This window comes from Grampus griseus (assembly GCF_964374135.1).
Source record: "Grampus griseus genome assembly, chromosome: 10".
Classification (NCBI taxonomy): Eukaryota; Metazoa; Chordata; class Mammalia; order Artiodactyla; family Delphinidae; genus Grampus; species Grampus griseus.
Window position 1 is genome coordinate 23,676,698 of NC_139004.1, and position 23,916 is coordinate 23,700,613.

General features: G+C 55.2%; 1 protein-coding gene across 1 annotated transcript; it reads right to left on the reverse strand.

Annotated features, from left to right (window-relative positions):
• Positions 1-23,372, reverse strand: NOTCH4 (notch receptor 4). The gene is made up of 30 exons (XM_082662802.1): positions 23,204-23,372; positions 22,321-22,402; positions 21,842-22,134; positions 19,883-20,230; positions 19,661-19,783; positions 19,318-19,554; positions 19,045-19,200; positions 18,391-18,585; positions 16,610-16,723; positions 15,421-15,534; positions 15,212-15,334; positions 14,200-14,359; positions 13,394-13,539; positions 12,883-13,035; positions 12,544-12,661; positions 12,218-12,305; positions 11,704-11,857; positions 9,840-10,024; positions 7,621-7,873; positions 7,259-7,371; positions 5,762-6,285; positions 4,807-5,190; positions 4,523-4,698; positions 3,761-3,980; positions 3,500-3,581; positions 3,263-3,401; positions 2,453-2,748; positions 2,063-2,210; positions 1,425-1,522; positions 1-1,256 (listed from the first exon to the last, which is right to left on the reverse strand). The coding sequence occupies exons 1-30, from the start codon at positions 23,268-23,270 to the stop codon at positions 567-569; spliced, it is 5,979 nt and encodes a 1,992-aa protein (XP_082518928.1). The 5' UTR covers positions 23,271-23,372; the 3' UTR covers positions 1-566.
• Positions 23,373-23,916: the final 544 nt, after the last annotated feature.

The following is a 23,916-nucleotide window of genomic DNA, read 5'->3' on the forward strand; positions in this document are numbered from 1 at the left end:
ACAGATTTGGAGTTCTTAGCTATAGTGGTGGCTAGAAGAGTGGCACTTCATCCCTGCAATGGTTTGTTTGGGGGTAGGGTGAGGTGGGGAGAATGCAAGGAGTCATCAGCTGGAGTGACCCTTGGCCCTGCCTTCTGTGCCTACACAGTGCCTGGCACACAGGAGGTGCTCAATAAATATGTCAGCCGTTTGTGGGTAGTGGGGGTTACAGGCGATAGAGGCTCCCTTTGGAAACAGTATACAGGAAAGAACATCTTACATTCTATCTGTCTGCAGTTCTTGGTTCAGGGGTACTTCTCCCATTCCACTCCATCCTCCTGTAACACCTCATCCTTATTTTCTGTGAGAGAGGCTGGGCCTGCTTCATCCCAGCACCCCGAACCCTCTTTCCAGGGCTGCAGTTTCTCCACGTGGAAGACGATGTGGCATACACCATTTTGGGAGAGACACTACACTCATGACCCCTCACTTTTGAGGCTCAAGGACCTTAAAATCTGGAGGCCTTCCATACTGCTTGCCATTTAACGAGTACTCACTTTTAGAATCCCTCCCTGACATGCAGCCTTTTATTTCTCACCCTCGCCTCCCGCATTTAAGGGTATTACTTGGTGGGCTGGGGGACCCCATGCAACTTGAGGGGATCCCCGCTCAGGGGACGGAGTGAGGCAAGGAGGCGGGATTGGAGTGTTAGAGGCGGGGCCGCAGGCTCCTAGAGCCACCCAATCGCAGGGCCAGTCAACAGCTGAGGCCACACCCCCGCTCCCGGCCGCGACCCCGGATCTTCCTCGCACTATTGCAGGGTTGGACGGAGGCCCGCGCATGCCTGCAGAAAACCTACGGCCGCGGAGGGGCGGGCCTTCTCCTGCTCCTTTCGATAGGCTTCGGCAGTGCGAATAGGCCCCGCCCCCATGGGCGGCCAAGTCTACGGACAAAGTCCGGGCTTGAGGATAGGCTCCGGCTGACAGCGTCCGGCAGCGCGGCTGAGCCCCGCCCCCATGCGGGGGCACGCTTCCTGATGCAGTCCGCGCGCGCTGCAAGGCGCCGGCGCCGCGGCCTGGCGTCGCTTTGTGACGAGCTTCCGGTGGTCCCGCCCCTTCCAGCAGCGTCAGCAGATCCCAGTGGTTGCGCTGGCGTGCGATGTCCCCGGGCGCTAGCCCGGCTTGGTCCCGCAGCCCTCGGGCGGCTCCCAGCCCCAGCAGCAGCTGGGCTACCTCCATGGCTCCTTCTCGGGCCGCCAGGAACAGCGGCGTCTGCTCCTGCCCGGGAGGAAACAGCCAGCGGGGGCGGTCAGGGAAGGCCGCGCCCACAGGACTGGCCCTCCTATTTGACTGGTGGTCCCTCCCCCTTCAGGTTTTTCGGAGTTCCGGCGCTTTGCACCTCTCCCGCGTCAGCTTAATTGTTGGGGGCCCGCTACCCGGTCTAACCCTGCCGTCCAGTGCGTCTTTATCGGCTCCGGCCTGGAGAAGGGAGCGGGCGGCCCGGACGTTGTTCACGGCGGCGGCCCAGTGCAGCGCGGTTTTTCCTAGGGCACCACGTGAGAGGTTGTTACCCCGAGGCTGGGGGCCCGACGCCTGGGTTCCTGTTTCCCACGGATTCTGGACTTGGGGGAAGGGCTATTCAGCCCGCCGGGTCCCTCAAAGGCGGAAGCGTTGCCCGGGTGACCGCCGGCTTGCAGGAAGCGTTGCCCCAGTGACGTCACCGGCGCGCGGGAGGGACAATGGGGCATTGTTCTGGGGTCAATGGGACCGGCAGACCACGTCCCTCCCACGAGACCCCCTCCCTTCTCACTCTTCCGCCATCCTAGTTCCCAGTGGACTAGGGTAGTGTGTGTGTGTGTGTGTGTGTGTGTGTGTGTGTGTGTGTGTTTGAGGATGATGAGGGAAGACTCACCTGCTGCCTACTGCCACCGGACTGTGCAGATTTACCACCTTGACAGCAGGGTGGGAGGGAATGCCCCAGTTTCCAGTTGGTCCCTCTGCTAACCCCCCTTTTTTGCATCTTATCTCACACCCCATTTGCTCAACTTCTTGATAGCACAACATCAACTTCCCCAGATCCATACCCCATTTATCTCTGGCCCCCACATCTGCTTGGGCTGCAATCAGTTCTTCAACCAGGTCCTCAACAGCTAGCCTGGCGGCCAGCATCAGGGCTGTGGTCCCATCCTCTGTCCGCGCATCTATTGCAGTCTGTCTGCTGCGGAGTAAGAGCTGGGGCGGGGTGGGGGTGGGGCGGCAGAGAGGGCCAGTGACCCTTGGTATATCTGAACTGCTAGCTAAGGTTCCTCACACTGTTAAGCACCTCCGAATCCATATTCATCCATCTGTTCTTGTTTCTCTTTCAGTCCCCAGTCTCACATCACCTTCCTCTCTGCCAGACCCAGAGGATGCTATTGCCCAGCCTTACTTGCAAGTTTGTCCCGTTTCCTTTAGCAGCCCCAGTGTGCACTGACCTGGCAAACCTCCCGAGCATCAGCGGCCACAGCGGTGTGAAGCGGGGTGCGCCCTGCCCGGTCTGGCTGGTTGGGGTTGGCTCCTGCCTCAAGGAGGCGGCGGGCAGCGGTTGGCCGGGAGAATCGAGCAGCCAGGTGCAGGGGAGTCTCCCCAGTGCCCACGGTGTGAACCTGGGGACAGGCCCCTCCACCCAGCAGAGGTTCCCAGGGCTCAGGGCTTCCCAGCCATGTCTCCTGATAGGTCCTGGGCTCCACTCCCCCACAGCAGACTGCTGACATCAGGGGTGTCACCCCATCTGTGGGTGAGAGACATGAAGAATGGGAGACAACTGGGGAAGGGGGAGAACATGGAGGCTCAGGGAGAATCACAGCTTGAGGTGTCAGGAAGCCCAGCTTGGGTTCTTGATTTTGTGTGGCTTTAGTCAAGTGACTTTCTACTTTGTTTTTCTCTGGGCTTTGGTTTCCTCATCTGTAAAAGGAAGCATCAGGCCTTAATACTCTAACATTCTAGGGCCGTGATTCTCAAACTTGAGTCCTGGATCAGACTCACCTGCAGGGCTTGTTAAAACACAGATTCCCCAATATTTTGAATTTCTGAATCAGTAGCTCTGGAGTGGAACCTGAGAATTTATATTTCTAACAATTTCCCTGGTGATGCTGATTCTTCTGTCCTGGGACCACACTTTGAGAATGGCTGTTGGAAGCACTCACTCTAATATTAGTTTCTCCAGTTCTGATATCAGAGGACTTTCTGATTCTAAAAGGGTCAAAGGGAGTTTTCATTTTCTTGGTCTGGGGTGGCTCACATACCAGGTCCACGGGTGTCCACATCAGGGACATCCATCTCAGAATCCTGGGGAGGAGTCAGCATGGCTGCCTGGGGGAGCTCCTGACAGTCACTACTCAGAGGCCAGAGCTGGCACTTGGAGGGTGAGGCCATTTCTTCAGCCTTGGGGATCAGGACAAGCAAGGATCAGTGAAGGAAGGTTGACTTGTCCCTTCAACCCCTCCGTCACTTTAGGACCATTCCTGCCCCAGTGCTTTCACCTGGTCCGCCTCTTCTCCTTCCTTGGGGCCCGAGCACATCACAACTCCATCTTCATCAACTTCTGCCTCTGGTTTCAGTGCCCTGGAAGGGGATGGGTGGGTAGAGGACCTTCAGGGTCCCTAAGATTTCCAGCAGTCTTCCCACCCCTCTCCCCTTCCCGTGTCTTCAACTTCTGCATAGCATCTCTTATTGCTTCTGATCATAAATATCTCCACAGGAAAGAGTCCCCTCCCTGAGCCCCAGTTCTTTCTCACTCTCACTTGAGGCCGATGCTGTCCTCGCCCAGCGGGGGCCGGCGTCGGCGGGGAACTGGCTGAGTCTGAGACCTTCGAGTGAACCCAGGGGGCAGCCAGAGGGCCCCATGCTCTCGGCGCTTCCGGCGGATGAGCTGGAGGACGAGAAGAGCCCCGAGGGCCAGGAGAAGCACGCCGGCCACCGGCGAGCACAGTACAGGCCAGGGAAGCTGGTTGGCGGGGGGCTCTGGTGGAAGAGACACAGTCAGAAAAAGAGGCCATTCCTGGTGAGGCTGGGTACTCTGGTGAGACCTTTGGACAAGTGCAGTAACCTCTTTTTGCCTCAGTTTCCTCAACTGTAAAATGGGAATAATAACAGTACTTGCCTCATAGGGGTCGTTGGGAGGATTAAATAAGTTAATACTGTAAAATGCTTAGAGCAAGGCCTGGCACGTAGTAAGTGGTATATAAGAGCTATTATTCTCTCATGTGCTATGAACTGTTGATACGGGGATGGTTGGATACTCTCGGCTTAGTAGAATAGACCAGAACCCAAGGTTTGTGGGCGGTCTGTGATAGAGGTTAGAATAAAGTACTGAGGGAAGTAAAGGAGATTGCAGAGCAAATGGGCCATGAGGAGATCTAGCTGGAGAAGAACGTTAACAAAGGTAAGTCTCCACAAAGAACATTTGGGGTTCCAGTGCTTCTGTTTCATTTGACTTCATTGCTGGTTGCTGGCGTGAAAGCTGGCCTGGGAGCAAAGTCAGGGGAAATGACGGGGCCACCTACCGGTGCCTGCACGAGGGTGGGCAGCCAGCAGGGGTCCTGGCAGTAGGGGCTCCAGGGCCCCCACTGCGGCCATCGCAGCAAGGAAGCGGAGCAGGAGCCCAGGGTCCCAGGGACAGCGGGATGCAGGATGGTCGGGGCCACAGCGGGACAAGTCCACATCCATCACCACCACAAACCTGCGGGGAAGGCACCTCAGAGACCCCTCGGTTGGTCCCTGCTTCCCTTCCCTCTGCTGGTTAAAAACTAATGTCTGCCCCCTCTTCCCCGCCTCCCAGCCTTCTTACCCAGTGCTGAGGGAGTCCGTCTCCTTGCCTGTAGGCTGTGTTTGAGGGGTTGCTCTCTCATGGTGAGAGGGGTCTGGGGCTCCTCCTAGCTCCTCTTCGGCCTGGGCTCCAGGATAGGGGTACACCATGTTCCTGCCATCCCTATCTTTCCTTACCCAAAGCCCTACCCTCAGAGTCAGGGACAGCACCCGGGCCAGGGCAAGCAGCTGCTGGTCCAGGGTTGAGGGGCTCAGCACCACCAGCAGGGCCAGGGAGGGCCCCCACTCCGAATCCCCGTCTTCGGGCCTGCAGTCGCCCCCATCCCAGCCACATTCTGCAGTGTTGCAGCCCTTCTCACAGTGTCCATTGTGGAAGTGATCACGGCAGTACTGGTCATAGGCTGGACTGTGGGTTGAGGAGACGGGGACTCAGGACCCCCAAAGAAACCTGACTTCCTCATCCCAGAGAGGATTCCTGATACTCCACAGCCTCTAGGGCTCTGGTTGCTAAGTGGGGGCAGCTCTGGAGTAATGGGCTTAGACCCCGAATGGTAGGTAGTCCAGACACCCTAATGTCTACTGACACCTTTGTTTCCTAACACTGTCCCCACTCTCTACCCTCCCAAACTCCTGTCTCCCTGAAGTGAAGCCCTTTTCCCTCAGGGATGCTGGTTGCTAGGGGAGATACTCCATGGCAACAGGGCTTAGAGAAGCTTGAGGCCAGAGATCCCACAGCTCTCAGAGGGTAGCTCTGAAAGAGGCAGTGCCCTCTTTCTTGGTCCCCACATTAAATATTCATGCTGCCCCATTCCTCTGGGTTGGAGTCTAGCGTCTTATACCCCTAATTAGCAATGGTTATTAGGGTGGAAACTCCCTGAAGCTTGAGGCTGTGGTCATGCTGTAACTCAAGAGATATCTATGTCCTTCCTTCTACCCTCACCCTGCCCCCGTCCAGCCCTTCAGGGTTTCAGACTCACGTGCAGGCTGGAGGAGTCTCACAGTCATAGCCGTCAAACAAACACTCTTCAGAGTCACACTGTGGATGGCACTGCCCATCCCGGAAGAGAAGCCAGCACCGAGAATGGGAGGGGCAGCCCTTCCAGGGGTCTGGGACCCCCAGGGAGCAGTCCCCACCATCCCAATTTCCTCCTGGGCCGCTGCAGCCAGCGTCGCAGGCCCCATCTCCACTTCTGCCCTCACATCCCTTTGCTCCAGGCCTCTGACACCGGGGCCCTGGAGAGCTGGGAGGGCAGGAGCATCGAAAGCCTGGGCCCCCCAGCCCAGGGGTCTCTGAGCAGCTGCCATTGTGTAGGCATGGAGAAGGAGGGCCACAGCCTGGAGGGACGGGTGGGGTCAGGCAGTCAGGGCCCCCATAGCCATTGAGGCAGGCACAGCGGGGTGGGAATCCAGGCTTGTGGGAGGGCAGACACAGGCCACCGTGGTGGCAGTGATGGAGACCGCAGGAGGGGGCTCTGTGGCTGCAGGTGGGGCCTTCAAAACCCTGTGGAGAGGAGGAGAGAGATTGGGGGAAGGACCTTGTAGTATTCTCCCCACCTCCCCTTAAGCTAACCCCTGCATTAAGATAACTCAGAGGGTCCTAGATTCTCATATCTGGAAGGGGCCTCAGAGAACATCAAATTCATCATTTTACAGTAGTGGAAACCATGTCCCCCCCCCCTTTTTTTTTCACACAGTGACATATTGCATAGTGGGGAGAATGGATGAAACACAGCTGTTCGCAAGAACGTGGGTGAAAGAATGAATCTATGTACATGTATAACTGAATCACTTTGCTGTATACCTGAAGCTAACACAGCATTGTAACTCAGCTATACACCAATTTAAAAACAAAACAAAACAAAACAAAACATGGGTGAACTGTCATCATGATGTGAGTCCTGGAAGACGAAACTGTTAACAGAGTAATAGTAATTGAACTAATACTATATTATCTTGATCCTTAGAGATAGGATTATGTACTTTCTCTTCCTCTGGAAGGGGAACAGGATACAGGAGGACATAAGTACATGGAAGTTATTATTAATATTGTAATTCTTGTTTTAGGTTCATGGGTGTTATCTTGTAAGGATAATTAAAAGAAGGCAGTACCTAAACTAATGTTAGTTTGTATGTTAGTGTATCATGAACCAAGGCTTAAGACGAACCCACTTTTATGCATCTGAGGTCTATAAACAAATACACACACGGAGTTAAAAGAACTTATCCAAGCTCACCCAGCTGGCCTTGGGGACCTTCCCTTAGGCAGTGCCCGTGGTTTCTGAAAGTTCCATTCATGCTACCACCTGATCCTGCCTTTCCCCACGACTGCTGCTGAGAACCACTTACCACTGTGGACATGAGATGGCTTTCTCCAATAGTTGCCACTCCAGTGCTCCCCCAGGTTCCCGGCTCAGGCATTCTCACCTTACGTCAGCGTTGGGGGCAACAGAGAAAGCAGCTTTGTGGTCTCTCACCTGGGGGCAGTGGCAGGTGAATCCTGGGGGTGGTCCTGCTGTGGCCTCACAAGACCCTCCGTGGGAGCAGGGCTGGCTCTGGCAGGGGTCTAGCTCCACTTCACACCACTGGCCTGTGGCAGGGGTGGGGTTAAACATAACACTCTGTTTCAGTCGCTGCCTCCTTGCTGGCTCATTCCTGGGAGACAGCCCAGCACTAGCCGCACAGGCAAAGGGGTGGTGGGCATGTTCTCTGGTGTGGGGTTTAGAGGCAGGGAGATGGACCAGGTGACTAGGCTGCCTCATGGGTGGGGATTGTCTGGGTTTCCATGGTCAATTCAGCTGTGCCCAGAAATGCTCATACCCCCTCTCTCGGACCTTACCTGTGTGTCCAGGCAGACACTGGCAGTAGAAGGCATTGGCCAGAGAGTGGCAGGCTGCAGTGCCTGTGGGGTTACAGGGCTGGTCCAGACATTCATCCACGTCCCCCTCACAGCGCAGCCCCACAAAGCCTGGAGGGCAGGCACAGTGGAAGCCTCCAGGTTTGGGGGTGCACGTTCCATGGTTGTGACAGGGCTGGGATTGACAAGCGTCAGGTTCCTTTGAGCAGTTCTGTCCACTGTAGCCTGGTGTACACTTGTAGGCAAAGGGGGTCAGACAGGGAACCAGTAAATGAGCCCATCCTGGCACTCTGGGGGACCCAGCTCCAGGTAGTTTGCCAGCACCCCACCTTCCAACTCAGAGCATCACTCAGCTCACCGTCCATCACAGCCACGTGTAGCTTAACCCTTGTACCTCAACTCCACGTGATACACAATTATTTGATAATACGCAACTTAACCACTTCCCAGTCCCAAACAATCTCTTTGATTCATTGCCAATAGATATAGCTCCGATTTTGAAAAATCCTTCTTCCCCCAGCCACACACCCACTGGGTTCGCTCATGCTTAATTAATTTATAACCATTTATTGAACGCCTGCTTTGTTTTGTGCCAGGCACCTTTTCAGGCTCTAGGAATATAGAGAAAATTAGAACTCATCCCTGCGTCTATGAAATTCTCAGTCAACCAGAGGAGAGACAGCTAGCACTGATTGCATAATTTATATACATAACCTCATAAAACCCTCCTAACAACCCTCTATATGGATCATCTCATTTGAGTCTCACTTTGCAGAAAAGGAAACTGATTCCTTGAAAGATGAGTGACTTGCACAAGCCACACAGTTGGTAGGTGGCAGAGCTGGGATTCAATGCGTCTATGACTCCATAACTGATGACCTTAACCATTTTCTGATTATCTCATATCATTTTGCTAGTGAGAGAAGAGTCATTGATGAGGTCTGTATCATGTGCCAAGTTCTTGCAGGAGGAAGGAGAGTATGCAAGAATGGAGTACCAGGAAGACTTCAGAAAAATGGAGGAAAAGGGATTCACAAAGCATCCGAGGAATGGCCAGAGAGCCGGAAGAAACAGATGAGAGTCGTGCTTGGAAATTTCTGGAGGAAGGAGTTTCATGAAAGAGGAAATAGAGCTGAGTAATGGGTACACGGGGGTTCACTACTACTGATCAGTACGCTGCTTTTGTGTATGTTTGAAAACGCTCGTAATAAAAAGTTAAAAAATAAAATTTAAAAGTTAAAGAAAGGGCTTCCCTGGTGGCGCAGTGGTTGGGAGTCCGCCTGCCGATGCAGGGGACGCGGGTTCGTGCCCCGGTCCGGGAAGATCCCACATGCCGCGGAGCGGCTGGGCCTGTGAGCCATGGCCGCTGAGCCTGCGCGTCCGGAGCCTGTGCTCCGCAACGGGAGAGGCCACAACAGTGAGAGGCCCGCGTACCACACACACAAAAAAAAGTTAAAGAAAGAGGGCGGTTAAAGGATCATGCCTTCTATCCAGTCTCGTGTTTGTGAGTACAGGGATCAGGCTGCTTGGACTTGAGTCCCAGCTTTGCCTTCCCGTCCTGCTCAGTGACCTGAACCACCAAGGTAAGGCCCTGACCCAGTCTGGAGAGAAGTTAGGGACATTCCCCTGAGGCAGACGCCTCCTGGGCACCATCCAGTGGAAGAGGGGTGAGGAAAGCCCCCAGAGAGCCGGTCTGGGGTGTAGGGAAGTCAGCTGCAGGTTTGTGTTGCTGGAGCAGGGTTAGGGGTTGGCGGAGAGAGGTGAGGCCTGAGAGGCAGGCAGGGCTGGGTCGTGCCGGGCTTGGGACTTCACTGCGAAAGAGGTGGGCAGCCACTGAAGGGTTTTAAGCAGGAGAGTGACAGGCCAGCTTAATATTTTCAACGGAGCACCCTAGTGGTGGAGTAGAGGCCGAACCTTTAGGAGGACAAGTGTGGGGGCAGGGGTGACACTTAGGAGGCTGATGCAGGCGTCCGGGCGGAATGCAACGAAACTCTGGACTAAGGCAGTGGGATGAGGGTGAAGGGGCAAGGACAGAGTTGAGAAATATTCAGGAGGTAAAATAACCTGACTCGGTGGTTGGTTGGATGTGTGGGGTGAATGAAAAGAAGATGCCCTCTCCCCCTCCCCTTTCTGCCCCATGACTGCTGTTTCCCACATCCAGCCCAAATTTGTCTTCCCCCACCTCCTCTAGACCCTCTCACCTGGCAGAAATAACCATTAGGTTGGGCCATGCAGGTGGCCCCGTGCTGGCAGGGCCTGGACTCACAGGGGTTCACCCTCTCCTGGCATATACTGCCTTGGAATCCAGGGGGACAGTGGCAGAAATGGGAGGGGCCACTGTCGATGCAGATGCCTCCATTCTGGCACACGGAAGAGACTTCTGTGCCTGGGAAGAGAGACATACAGGGATCGATAAAGCTAGGTGGGGTGGAAGGATGCTCAGGGGCTCCAGACAATGAGCAGAGAGGTCCATGGAGGGGCCACTGACATTCCTGGGGTGGGTGGAGGCCACTCGGGGCCTGAGGAGTCAGTAACTCTTGACCCTGAAGAGATTAAAGCATCAAGTTCCCGACATGGATGGACCTAGAGATTGTCATACTGAGTGAAGTAAGTCAGACAGAGAAAGACAAATATCATGTGATATTGCTTATATGTGGAATGTAAAGAAAAGGGTACAAATGAACTTATCTACAAAATGGAAATAGATTTACAGATGTAGAAGACAAACTTATGGTTATGAGGGGGTAAGTCGGGGAGGGATAAACTGGGAGACTGGGACTGACATATACACACTACTCTATATAAAATAGATAACTAGGGCTTCCCTGGTGGCACAGTGGTTAAGAATCCGCCTGCCAGTGCAGGGGACACGGGTTCGAGCCCTGGTCCGGGAAGACCCCACATGCCATGGAGCCACTAAGCCTGTGGGCCGCAATTGCGGAGCCTGCACTCTAGAGCCCACAAGCCACAATTACTGAGCCCGCGTGCCACAACTACGGAAGCCCACGTGCCACAACTACTGAAGCCCGCGTGCCTAGAGCCCGTAGTCCACAACAAGGGAAGCCACCACAATGAGAAGCCCGCGCACCGCAACTAGAGAAAGCCTGCGTGCAGCAACAAAGACTCAATGCACCCAAAAGTAAATAATAAATAAATTAATTAATTTTAAAAAATCGATAACTAATAAGGACCTATTGTATAGCATAGGGAGCTCTACTCAATATTCTGTAATGGCCTATACGGGAAAAGAATCTAAAAAAGAGTGGATATATGTATATGTATAACTGATTCACTTTGCTGTACACCTGAAACTAACACAACATTGTAAATCAACTATACCCCAACTTAAAAAAAAAAATCAAGTTCCTCCTCCTGCCTGTTTTGTCAGAATGGAGAGAAATATCTCTTCTTTGGCTTATCAGGGCATTATAAGCAACTATATTCTTGGCTTTAAATGTCTCAAGCAAGAAAGAACTCAAGAGAAACTTCAGGTGGGGACACCTGAAGTGGCTTAACTAATGGTCTAAGTCCATCCCCTGGGTTTTGCATCCTCTGATGTTCTCTCACAGTGATTCCCATCAGCCATCCCCTAACCTCAGAATGGTCTCTTTCCTAAGTGCTTCTCATAACAAAACTTATTTGAACAAGAATGGTATTCTTTTACCCAGAGGTTGGCATAACATCCAAGTGAGTGGGGCATGGCGAAGTGTGTTGAGTGTAGCTGGTTAAATGTGGTTCACTCTAGTTGAGTTATGATGGTAAAGACAGTGCTGGTTGTTCCACGCTGGATCACTGGGTTATGTCCCTGGTGATTGTGTTAAACTGGAGTCTGGTTGACTGGGCTGGGTGGTGTTGCTTGTATTGTGTTGAACGTGGTGCTAGGAGTTGAGTTGTGTTAGGCTGTCCTGGGTGTTGAGCTGCAGCATCAATAACTGGTTGTCTGTGTTGCTTTGACTCTTGGTCCACTGTTTGTCCAAATGCTGTGTGTGGATGTCCTTAGGGGTGGGGTAGAGGAGGACACTCTTTTGCTCTTCATCTGCCCCATAGTCGGTCCTGGGTCAGTACCTTGGCTCAGAGCAGCCTTCTGGCAGGAGGACAGTGGTAGGTTGCAGAGAGGCCCAGTCCATCCCTGGAGGCACAGGCACTGGAAGGAGGGCCCAGTCTGGAGGCAGTGGGAATTGTGTGGACAGGGCTTCTGAGCGCATGAGTCGATCAGCGTCTGAGGGTTAGGAGGGAGCGTGAGGCAGGAAAGAACACCAGGTTCCCAGGCCTAGAGATGGTCCACTGCCAGTGTCTCAAAATCCCTTACCCTGAAAACTCCCTCCTGAATGGTCTGGGACTAGGTCACCCTCCCTGGATTCCTTGGATACCCACATCCCAGAACAGTCGCTGGGATCAGAAATCCTTTCAGTGAACCATACAAATCTCAAGTTAGACCTCAACTCCTAGACTTCCACACCTCCTTTCACGTGGATACCCCTCCTAAGCTTCCCTGCTGTCACCTTTTAATACCCGAGGCCCTCTCACTAGAGCTCTCCTGCCCCTCCCTCCTCAGCACACCTGGCTCAGTGCCCCTCACCTGGCAGCTGCCTCCTGTGTAGCCAGGGGGACAGAGGCAACGAGGACCCTGAGGGCCGTCTTGGCAGGTTGCCCTGTTCCTACAGGGGCTGGATAAGAAAGAGAGAGGGCACAGTAGGAGGAAGGCCAAGGCAGCAAGGGGAGGGAGTGTGTGATGTGGTGGCAGGCAACCACTGGGGAGATGGGAAAGTAGGAGGGAAGGCAGAGTGAAAGGATGTGGGACGTGGGATGAGAGGCAGCATGGCGCCCCAGAGGAGATGGAGAGGAAGGGTGGTGAGGGCTCCCTCCCTCCCTCCCTCCCTCCAGGGGTCTCTGTGCCCTGCTCACCTGTCCGCACAGCTGGGACGGATCCTTCCCTCGCAGCGTGGGCCCTGGAAGCCCGTGGTGCAGAGGCAGGAGTAGGTGCTGGGCCTGTTCACACAGGTGCCCCCATTGAGGCACGGTGCTGGAGAGAGGAGGCTGTGAGGGGTTGGGTTCCTTGCCTGTAACCTGGCCTGTGGCCTCAGTCACACCACACACGGGGCACCCCCCCGCCCCCCGCAACTTCCCCACCCAAACAACGGCTCACTGTGTCCAGTTAATTTTTTTTTAAATGTGGTACAAACATACCCTGACCAGTTTCTCCATCCTCCTGTGGCCCAGACCCAGGGCATGGTGGGCACTCACCAGAGGCACAGTGGTCAATGCTGGTCTGGCAGCGGAGCCCGGTGTGGCTCAGAGGGCAGGTGCAGGAGTAGCCCCCAGGGCTGGGGCTACAGGAACCACCGTTGAGACAGGGCCCTGAGTGACAAGCTGTCACCTCCTCGCTGCAAGTGGGCCCTGAGGGAAGCGGGTGGGGTCTGAGAAAGGGAAACCTCCTTTTCTCTTCTTTTCCTGCTCTTCCCTTTCCTTCCCTTCCTCACCCCCATCCCCCAACCTCTTCTTTTCTCACCACCTCTTACGTCACCCCGTGGGGCACGTGGGATCTGAGTTCCCTGACCAGGGAGGGAACCTGCACCCCCTGCAGTGGAAGTGTGGAGTCTTAACCACTGGGCAACCAGGGAAGTCCCAGCCCCTGCCCAGTTCTTCTTGGTGGTGACTGAGACCCAGAGCCCTTTGGACACATGTCTCCACTGGCCTTGCCCTTGATTTAGATGGTGGTCAGCCCAGGGTATACACGGTTTAGGGAGCACCTCACCTGTGTAACCTGTGGGGCAGGTGCAGTTGAAGCCAAAGGGTTGGGGGTGGCAGGTCCCTCCGTGGGCACAGGGTGTGGAGACGCAACCCCCCAGCTCTGTGTCACACTCCGGTCCTGTCCAACCCACATCACACACACACGAGGATCTGGTCATAAAAAGAAAGGGGGGTTTTCTCTTCTCCCCTCCCCGTTGGTCAGACCCCTATGACTTCTTCTTTTTTGGTCCTGGGACTCTGGCCCCTTTCTCAGCGTCTTTGCTCTCAGCATTGTCCCCCTTCTGCCCTACCTGCCCCACTCATTTTCTCCAACTAGATCTATCTATCTGTCTATCTATCTATCTATCTATCTATCTATCTATCTATCTATCTATTCATCCATCCCTTCTATAACTTGTTTATTGTCTATCTTTCCTCATTAGAACCAAAGCTCCATGAGAGTAAATACCTTGTCTCTTTTGTTCTGTGTTGCTCCCCCAATGCCTGGAAATGTATCCACACATAGTAGATGCTCAATAAATATTTGTCTAATGAATGATGAGATGAATTGGTCCTGGGATTTAATACTCTTCTTTCTGCTTTGACCTCCCTAGTCCTCTGTTTCCCTCTTTATTTATGAACTCTCCCCTCATTGGATAACACTCACCAGTCAAACCCTCTCATTGGTTGTGATCTCAGAACTTTGCCATCTTCTTCCCATTCCCCATTGGTCATTTCCTACAGACTCACCCCTCACTGGCTCTTTTCTCCTGCCTTAGCTGAGGAGGACCCAGAGGAGACTATGAATGGGGAGGGCCTGGAAGATGTTACCTCTGGCAGTGCCCATGGTGGCAGGTGCAGTTGTCTTCAGCTGGGGCACAGCCAGGGCTTCCACTGGGGCAGAGGCAGTGGGCCTCTTCCTCCGGATCCTGGCATCTTTGCTTGGGCTGGCACAGGTTGGGGGCACACAGGGGAATTTCACAGAGATGACCTGGGGTGGGGAGATTGGTCAGAGAGAAAACAGAGTCCCTCCCTGTCCTTGATGGGGCCAAAGGCCGCTTCTTATGCATGACTTGCTCACTCTTCATGAACCTGTCCTTCAGTGGCTCCCTAATGCCTCAGGATACCAACTTCTTCAGAATGCCACATGGGGTCCTGCATGCCATGGCCTTCCTACAATTGCTATGTTTCTGACCTTCGCCCCATTGTAGCCTAAGCTCTGGATGTCCTACACTCCCTTAAGCGGGGTGTGCTTTTCTTCCCTCCGTGCCTTTGCACATGCTGTTATCTGCAGTTAAAACGCGCTGCCTAGCATTCTGTCTTGACAAACTCCTACTCAGTCTTTAAGACTCCGTTCAGCCATCTTTTCTCATCTCTAGTCTGGGTTGGCCAGTCCTTTGTGTTCCTATAGGATCCTGTGCATTCCTCTCTCAGAGCATGTCTCTGGGCCATAATCAACTTGTTGGTCTCTCTACAGTAGATTTAAATCCACTTGAGGATAGCAACTCTTGCTCAACTTAGTGTCTGTGTCTGGCGTAGTAGACACTTAATAAATGTTTGCTAAATAAGCAGATGAATGGCTTGCCTTTGAACCTCATCCTCTGCTCCTGTTCCCCAGTCATGCCACTCATGTTGGGCCTGATGTGGGTCCTACAGTAACACTCACCCTCAGCTCCTGTACGGTTGTGCAGGTTTTGCACTGCATAAATTTAAGGGATTCCATTCGCATTCTGTTCTCACATCCCAATGCTCAAATACCCATCAGTGACCTCTACTGTACCCCAAATGGACTCCAGTTACCCCAAATACCCCTCCAGTTCTTTCCAATGCCTCCCCTGCTGACCTGTAAAGCCAGATGGGCAGAGGCAAAGGAAAGCTCCTGGGAGGTCAAGGCAGCTGGCTCCAGTGGGGCATGGGCCACTCAGACACTCGTCCACCTCCGCCTGACAGCGTGGGCCTTCAAAGCCTATGGCACAGCAGGAGGGTCAGGGACCTGCACGGAAGTCTGCGCCTGCCCTCACTCTCACCTCCAGAGTTTGAGCCCCAGTTTACCTGGGAGACACTTGCAATGGAAGGATCCAGGCTGGTCCTGGCACTGCCCACCGTTGGTGCAGGGAGAGCTTCTGCACTCGTCGATGTCCTCCTCACACCGGGGGCCAGTGAATCCTGGTGGGGTTGGGAGTGAGAGGGGAGAGATGACCAAGGTCTTTTTTTTTTTTTCTCTTCTTGACTTTCTCTAGATCTATGAGGGAGTTTGTTACAAATGTTTGAGCTTTACAGGCATGATTTCATGGATTCAAACAAGAAATTAGGAGTTAACACTGGTATTTAGCCTCCTCTTTACAAATACAGCAATAACATTGCTACAAATTGCAAGGGAGAGAATCTTGCTTCAAATGGTTTGGTTTGGGGTTTCGTCTAAATGCGTCATTATATAATGAAGGCACCAACATGGGAGCTTCTCGAACAGTGGTTTGGATTTCAGGACGAAATAGAGCACAACTTGGTAACTTTAGTCTTTATATAAATAAGGCATAACTGGATATGTGTACTAATGCTGAAAATACATTTTATCAAAAGAATAAATACAGGTCCTGGCCCTTTCCCTTGCTAGGAAAGGTGAACCTGGAGGACTTCCAGAGAAGACACCTGGGACAGGTGGAGATGACAGGAGGGTGATGCATAAAGGTGAAACAGCCACCTGCCAGCCGTGTGACTTTGGGCAAGCTACCCAACCTCTCTAGGCTCCACTTTATTCCCCCGTAAAAGGGAAATGATCATATAAACTACTCATGGTACCACTGAGAGAATTAAATGAGATAATGCCTGAAAAGTACATAGCCAAGTGCCTGGCTTAGAGTAAATATTCAATAAACATCAGTTATTATCATAACAGGGAATAGAGGGATGTCCCGTGAAGCTGGAGAAGGAAGGCCTGGGGCGACTTTCCCTGCATCCGTGGCGAACAGTGCCAAGACCAGCCGGGGACCCCCGGCATGCAGGGGGAGAGTACAGAGGACTCTGCAGGAGGGCTGGAGAGGAGGGATATTTGGGTGACTTGGCAGGACAGAGATGAGGGTGGGTGAGTAAGCAGGGGAAGATTTGGAGGACGTAACAGAAGAGAGTTTGGAGAGAGAGAAGGAGTTGGAGAAATAGGGCGCTCCTCGGTCTGGCCCGAGAGAGCTTCAAGAGGCCACGGGCGATTGCTAGGCTGGAACCGTGGAGTGGAATCTGCACTCACCGGGCCGGCAGACGCACCGGAAGCCATTGAGCAGGTCGTGGCAGTCAGCCTGGTTCAGGCAAGGGGCAGAGGCGCACTCGTCTGTCTCTACCTCACAGAGCCGCCCTTCTAAGCCTGAGGAGGGGTCAAGGGCGAGGCTCAGCCAGGCCAGCCTTGCCTTAGCTGCTCACCCCTTCTGTCCAGGAGGCCTGGGTTCTAGAACCAGCCCTGTCCCTGACCTGCCCTGTGCCCCAGCAGGCAGCCTCTCCTAGGAGGCCGTCTGCGCGTGGGTTGGAGAGATGAACCCGAGGCCCTGCTACTCTGCTGTGTTTGGCTCTACCCCCCTCAGGTGTGAAAGCTCAGGGAGCAGGGCACCTGCCGGGACATGTGGGAGGGCTCTGGGGAAGTGCCTTTTGGGGCCATTCCTCTGTGCAGAGAAGGCAGGGCTCACCCGGGAGGGCTGACCTGCCTGGAGGTCCTCGAGGTACCAATGTGACAAATGGGCATCTGCTTGGAGGTGGTTCACTCCTCTTGTTCTACCTGGGCAGACCTCTGTGCCAGGGAGACCAGGCATCCCCAAGGTGGGGATTTGAAGGGCGTCTGGGGACCTGTGTCACTGCCATACTTGTCCTGCTTCTTCGACCTCCTCCCGGTCTCCACTGTCTCACCCTGAACTGAAGCTGGACCTCGGCTGCCTCCCTCTTCTTGCCTGGGGAACCTGCCTCTGAAGCTCCTTGAGATCTACAACCTTGTCCCTTGGATTAGTGGATCGTTTTCTCAGCATTTTTCTTTGGATGCTTCTCAGCTTAGGAAAGCTGTGTAGTATAGTGGGTAAAACTATCAAAGCTCTGGGGTTGAATCCTGGCTCTGCCACTTACTAGCTGGGCAACCTTCAACAAGTCACTTAACCTCTCTGTGCCTCAGTTTCATTTATAAAATGGGCGTAGTAACAATGCTGACTTCATAGGGTTATTGTAAAGATTAGATAATGCGTGTAAGACGCTCAGGCACAAAGTAAGCTGTTATTTTCCTGGTTTTATTCAGCTCCTTGATATTGGCTCTCTCACTGTCTCCCTGGGGAGATGTTTACTCCCCTTAAAACTAACTTGTAGGTAGGTGCAGCCTTGCAGCATTCCTTTCCCGTTGTACCAAATTCAAGCACACAGACCCTTTGGGATTTTTTTTTTTTTGCGGTACGTGGGCCTCTCACTGTTGTGGCCTCTCCCGTTGCGGAGCACAGGCTCCGGACGTGCAGGCTCAGCGGCCACGGCTCACGGGCCCAGCCGCTCCGCGGTATGTGCGATCTTCCCACACCGGGGAATGAACCCGTGTCCGCTGCATCGGCAGGCGGACTCTCAACCACTGCGCCACCAGGGAAGCCCGACCCTTTGGGATTTTAAAGGTTTGCTTTCAATCTCTACAGGGAAGAGGTTCTGTGATTAGGATGAGCATTCTGGGTTGGCATAAGCAGAGGCTGCAGCATGAAAAGTTTATTCACTGCTGCTCTGCTCTCCCTTGATGGGCCTCTGTGTACAGTGGACCAGTTTGTGTACCCTGCGGTGTCTATGAAATGAATGCAGAGTTGGGCAGTGCACAGCTTCACTACCATCTGTGGCAGTCCTTCTCCCAGGGCCCGTCAGTTTCCCAGAGTTTTCATCTGGGGGGTGAGGAGAGGAGGAGAAGCATTCTTTGCTGTCTGACCCCGACCGGCCTGAGGCTATCTGTGCCCTACAGGGGTCACGTCCAGTGGGTTCGGGATTAGTCACCCGTCTCCTCTACTTGAGGGCCCACTCAGCTGGTACCTGGTGGGCAGAGGCACTGGAAGGTGGCGAGCAAGTCCAGGCAGGTGCTGCCAGGGTGGCAGGGCTGCGACAGGCACTCATTGTGATCGGCCTCGCAGCGGGATCCCGTGTAGCCAGGGGGACAGAGGCAGTCAAAGGAGCCGGGCGTGTTGAGGCAGGAGCCGCCGTGTTCACAGGGACTGGGGCCTTGCTGGGCTAGGAGGAGAGAAGATCCGGGGGTCCGCAGGGGTCAGCGGTGGAAGGGCGAGGAGGCCAGAGTGGCAGGGAAGGTGTGGGGACCCTGTTTGTGGCTGATGAGATCAAAGTGGGGAAAGGGATTGTGGCTTTAAAATGGAGGAGGACTAAATGGGACCTCGAGGGCTGAGGATTGGTGAGAAGACCGTGTAAGTCAGAGATGCCAAAAATGGGCAAATTCAGGAAAAAGAGATGTTTACTTATTTACGTGGCCACCGTGTGGCTTGCGGGATCTTAGTTTCCCAACCAGGGATCGAACCCAGGCCCTTGGCAGTGAAAGTGCGAGGTCCTAACCACTGGACCGCCAGGGAATCCCCAAGATGTTTATATTTTTAATTTGGAAAACAATTGGCCTGTTTCCCTCCTCAGTGCAGAGGCTGTCTGGGGGTTCAGAGAGGGTCTCATGTGGAGGTGCCTCACCCATCTGACACTCGTCCAGGTCCTGGTGGCAAGTGGGCCCCGTGTAGCCAGGCTGACACACGCAGAATGTGGAGCCCCTCAGGGGGTTGGTGTTGCACTGGGCTTCCCGGTGGCACGGCTGGCTCAGACACATGTCCTCCATGTGGCACAGGAGGCCTGGAGGGCAGGGTGGAGGCGAGGCTCTCAGAGGCCACTTGAAGCTCCCAGCTGCCCTCCTGGTGCTTCTGTCACGTACCATCTCCACCTCCCGCCTCCCTGTACCCCGTGTCACACCTGTGCGGCCAGGTGGGCAGAGGCAGGAGAAGGAGCCCACACGGTCGATGCAGGTGGAACCTGGGGCACAGGTGGCGGCAACACAGTCGTCCAGGTTCTCCTCGCAGCCCGTGCCCCCCCAGCCGCTCACACACACACAATGGAAGCCGCCAGCTGAGTTCTGGCAGGTACCCCCGTTTCTGCAGCGAGGGGGACCCTGAGCCTCACATTCGTCCACATCTTCAGAGCAATCCCAGCCTGCCAGGGGGAAGGGGACAGGTGCTGAAGCTGGGGGCCCTGTGAGGAGTGGGGAGAAGGGCTCCACTGGGCCACTGGTGCTATCAGCTTGGCCGAAACGACTCACCTGCCCAGGCCTCTGGGCAGAGGCACGTGTAGGTGCCCAGCCCATCCTGACAGGTGCCCCCGTTCTGACACTGGTGCCCGACACAGTCATCTGGATTCACCTCACAGCTTGGGCCTGTGAAACCTGACAGGGTCATGCGATCAGCTGAGGGAAGGGGACCCATGGGAGACAACCTCCGTGCCCAGAGAGAGGGGCTGCAGGAAGATCCCTGCAAGGACACACCTGGGAGACACAGGCAGAGGTGGAAGGTGGAGTCTCTCCCTGGAACCACTTGACAGGTGCCCCCACTGGGACAGCCCCTGGGGGGGCAGGGTCCTGGCCGGAGCTCACAGCGTGGACCCCCCCACCCAGCAGGGCAGAGGCACTGGAAGGACCCCAGGGTGTTATGGCAGGAGGTGCCCTTGGGGCAGGGTCCTGGGTCCAGGAAACACTCGTTGACATCGCGTTCGCAGGCATGGCCCTCGAAGCCAGGTGGGCAGCGGCACTGGATCTGGGGGTATGTGGCCAGACACACCCCTCCGTTGACGCAGGGGTTGGCTGAGCAGAAGTCCCGGAGCTGGCAGTGCTCACCTGAGGCAGAGGACGGGGGGGGGGGGGGCATTTTCCTAGCGCTGCACAAATTCCAGCTCCTCTGAGATGACCCAGCTCTCACTCTGGATTATCTCTGTGTCGAATTTCCATATTTTCTTCCCTTCCCTCCCATACCCTCTCTGCCCTATTCCATCACCCTCACTTTTACCATTCTTTGGGAGGGTTATATCTGGAGTGACCACATTTTTCAAGCTGAAAACTGAACATGTAGCTCTTGGTGGGAGTATTGTGAATCAGCCCTGCTTGGGAAAATCTGGGACGGAGGGTTCCTTTAGTGGTGACCTTGGTGGCGAATTAGAAAGCATGCAGCCTCTGCAAGCAGGAGACTTAGCCCTTTGCCTTGCCCCCCCCCCCCCCCCCCCCCGCCAGCTGTGTGCCCTCGGGCAGTCATCTTGCCTCTCTTATCCTGATTTCCTGATCTTCAGGTGGGTGTAATGGTCCGGATAACAATAAAGAGACTCACTTCACAGCCGTGTGCACCAGTGGGAATGGTGGCGCTGGCGGCGGTGGCGCTGGTACTGAGCTAAGTAAGCACTTCCTGAGCATCGCCCCCTTTCTTCCCGACAACAACCTTATGAAGTGTGGACGTCGGCTGACCACCGAGGACCCAGACAGCTTAAATATCTCATGCAAGGTCACATGTCTAGTCAGTGGCAGAGCTGGCAATAGACCCGAGGAGGGGGCCGCCCGGAGCCCCTACTCTGAAGTACAAGGCGTGGCAAGTTGCCACTGACCATCCTTCTTGTCACATACGCTGGTCTCTCACACCCGGTCTCAGGCCCCGTTGCCTCAGAATTTCCTCGTCAGTTAAGACCTCTCCATGTCCTGGGCCCACCCCAGGTGCACCAGGGCAGGCTCTCTGGGACAGGGCATCGGTCTTTTTAAGGCTTTCCAGGTGACTGCTATGCCTACCTAAGTTTGAGAATCTTTGTCTCCAGTCTACCCCCTCCTGGATGCACCCACATCCCAAGCGCTCTCTGACCTCGTGGCCTTTGCTGCCTGGTCCAGCCCTCCCCATCCTGGTGAGGTGTTGTGGAACCTTTCCGTCCAGGGCCTCGCAGCTCTGTCCAGGCACCCCTGACCACTTCCTCATGGTAGCACACCCTGCCCATCGTGTGTCCTGCTCTCTCGCTCCAGGGCTGCACCCACGTCCCGTCACACCGCCCACCACTGCAGTCTTCCCGGGTGACAGTGTGGGCTCCCGCCACTCAGAATAGAAGCCATTCAGGTGCTCAGAATGCAGAGTCCTGGAAGTCCCCTGCTGTGCTAGGCATTAAGCCTCTAGCTAGTGGACCGAGGGGAGGTTGAGGGGCTGGGAGAGGGGTCAGGTTGGTGTGCGAAGGGGGCTGAGGCGGTAGCTATTTACCAGCTGGCTTGGAAACACCTCAACATCTTCGCAATCGGTACTATCCTGTCGGTGAATGTCAATCTTGGGTAAATGGTTCACCAGGAATTGGCTTGTTGATTCTCTCGGCCTCTCTCCTCAAAGGGCTCGCAGTCTCTCAGGCTCTATTTCCATCTTTCCTACCTCACAGCCCAGCCCGTTGCCCCTGCCTGTCCCCCTTCCTCGCCGCCCCCATCAGTGCTCACCTGTCCATCCCGGCATGCAGGAGCACTGTGGGCGGCCCGAGGCCTGGACGTGGCAGCGGCCCATTTTGGAACAGAATGAAGAACAGGGGTCCTTGAGCTGGGCCTGGCACCTCTCACCAGTGAAGCCAGAGGGGCAGGCGCAGAAGAAGCTGGGGGCCGAGGGAGAGGGAGGGCTGGGGGGGCTGGGAAGGGTGGGAAGCAGGGCTTGACAGCTGCCTCCATTCCGGCAGAGCTGGGCACCCTGGCAGGGGTCCGGAAACTGGCATGTCTCACCCAGGAAGCCAGGGGCACACCTGGGCAGGGGAGGAGACAGGAGAGCTTACTTCCTGGCCCTCTGCTTTCTCTCCTCCCTCCCTCCTTTGCTTTCATTTGTCTCCCTTCATCTGCTTCACCTCCTCCCTTTCTCCTTCCTTCCCATTTCTCCCCGTCCCCTCCTCTACTCCCCTTCCCAGTCTCCCACTCCCACAAGGTACACTCACTGGCAGGTCCCTTGCCCCTGAGATAGGCTCAGGCAGGTGCCTCCATTGGCACAGGGTTCTGGGAAACTCCCGCACTGCAGCCCTAAAGATGGAGATGAGGATGAGATGGGAGCAGGTAGCATTACGCTCCACTTTTCCTCCCCTGGATGCCCCGGAGGGACCTGCCTGCAGCAGCCCCGCACAGGTGCTCTGAACCCCACCATTGCCTGGATACTCTTGTTCCTAACCCCCACGTGGTGCTCACTCCCAGCCCCCCAGATCCCAGGCCTCTCTGTTACTAATCCCCACCCCTCCTTTCCTGTTTATTCTCTGGCCTCCCAAGTCTAGCTTCAGGCTCCATCCCTCGGAAGCAAGACAACAGGAATAAGGAGGGGGGCGCTGAGGGGACTCCTGGGAGGTGAATGGCTGAAACATTGAAGGGATTTCCTCCCGGAAGGGCCCAGCATTGAGCCATCGGGGGGGTGGGGACAGCTGGACCAGGAAAGGGACTTTGTGGGCCCTTGACCTTCCCATGTCTCCATCTCCTGTTCCCTCTCATCTCTTCCCCAAGCAGGTGGTCCCTCTTTTCCCTCTCTTCTTCCTAAACGTGACTGTAAGAGCACGCTGTCCCCCAGTTCCAGGGCCAACTTGGTTCTCCCTGGGGGTGGGCACCTTCTCGCCCATCCCCCCTACCGTCACCACCCCTGGCACAGGGCCCATAGCCTGGGTCTGTGTAGCTGCAGGGGCAGAGTTGTCTCTCCCTGCCGGCAGCCCCATTTGGGGCGTGAGAATCTTCTCCATCCAGTGTCGCCTCAAAGCATGCAGATTGACCCTCTGTCCCCAGCCCACTGGACATCCTCCTAAGGAAGGTGGGTCCCCTCACTTCTCCCACCCCACGCCTCACCTCTGGTCTGGACGACTGACTGGCACAGCAGCAGCAGCAGCGGCAGCAGCAGTGAAGGGGGCTGCATTCCAGAGCCCCTGCCCAAGCCCAGATCCCCCCTGCCTCTTCCAGTGGGACCCTCAGAGCCCTCACTGAGGCAATAACCACCCACTCTGCTCCCACGGCCCCTTCTTCCTCCTCTTCGGCCTGCTGCGAACCTCACGTCTGAGCTGTTTCCTGAGTCACACAATGTCCTGGACACCCTAGTGATGGGGGGGGCAGAGTGGAGGAACATTGAGGGGGATGAGGGAGGGGCCTTCTGTCCCTGACAACCCCTGGGGAGGTGGCGAGGAAGGACAGTGTGGCTGGAGTGCAAGTGATAGAAGGGGGAACGGGGCCCCCGGGAGCAGTCCCAGTCCTTCTGTTGTTGTTGTGGTCTCCCCTTTCTAGAGGTGGGAACTGCAAGGTGGCTGCCCTATGCCCTGGGGGCGGGGTGGGGTCAGGACCTGGAAACAGAGGTGTGGGGTGATGAGAGATCTCCTATTCCCCTTGTCTGGAGGGGATGCTTGTTTTGCGAGGTCAGTACAGATGTTTCTCAGAGAATCTGCACGCTTCCACCCACTCATCTTGGCAGAAGGAATACAGGGGACTTCTGGGTCTACCCTTGGCCCTTGCTGGGCTGTTAGATTTCTCCTTCTGGGAAATGGAGAAGATGCTGGGCTGGTTTGGGGGGA

Excerpts from the sequence above, each read along its gene's own strand:
- NOTCH4 (XM_082662802.1), bottom strand. The coding sequence starts at position 23,270 with ATGCAGCCCCCTTCACTGCTGCTGCCGCTGCTGCTGCTGCTGTGCCAG. Across the intron at positions 12,662-12,882 it reads CATTGACCACTGTGCCTCTG|CACCGTGCCTCAATGGGGGC; the intron begins GTGAGTGCCCAC and ends TCCTCTCTCCAG. Across the intron at positions 1,523-2,062 it reads GGGGGCCAGAGATAAATGGG|GAAAAACCGCGCTGCACTGG; the intron begins GTATGGATCTGG and ends GTGGTGCCCTAG.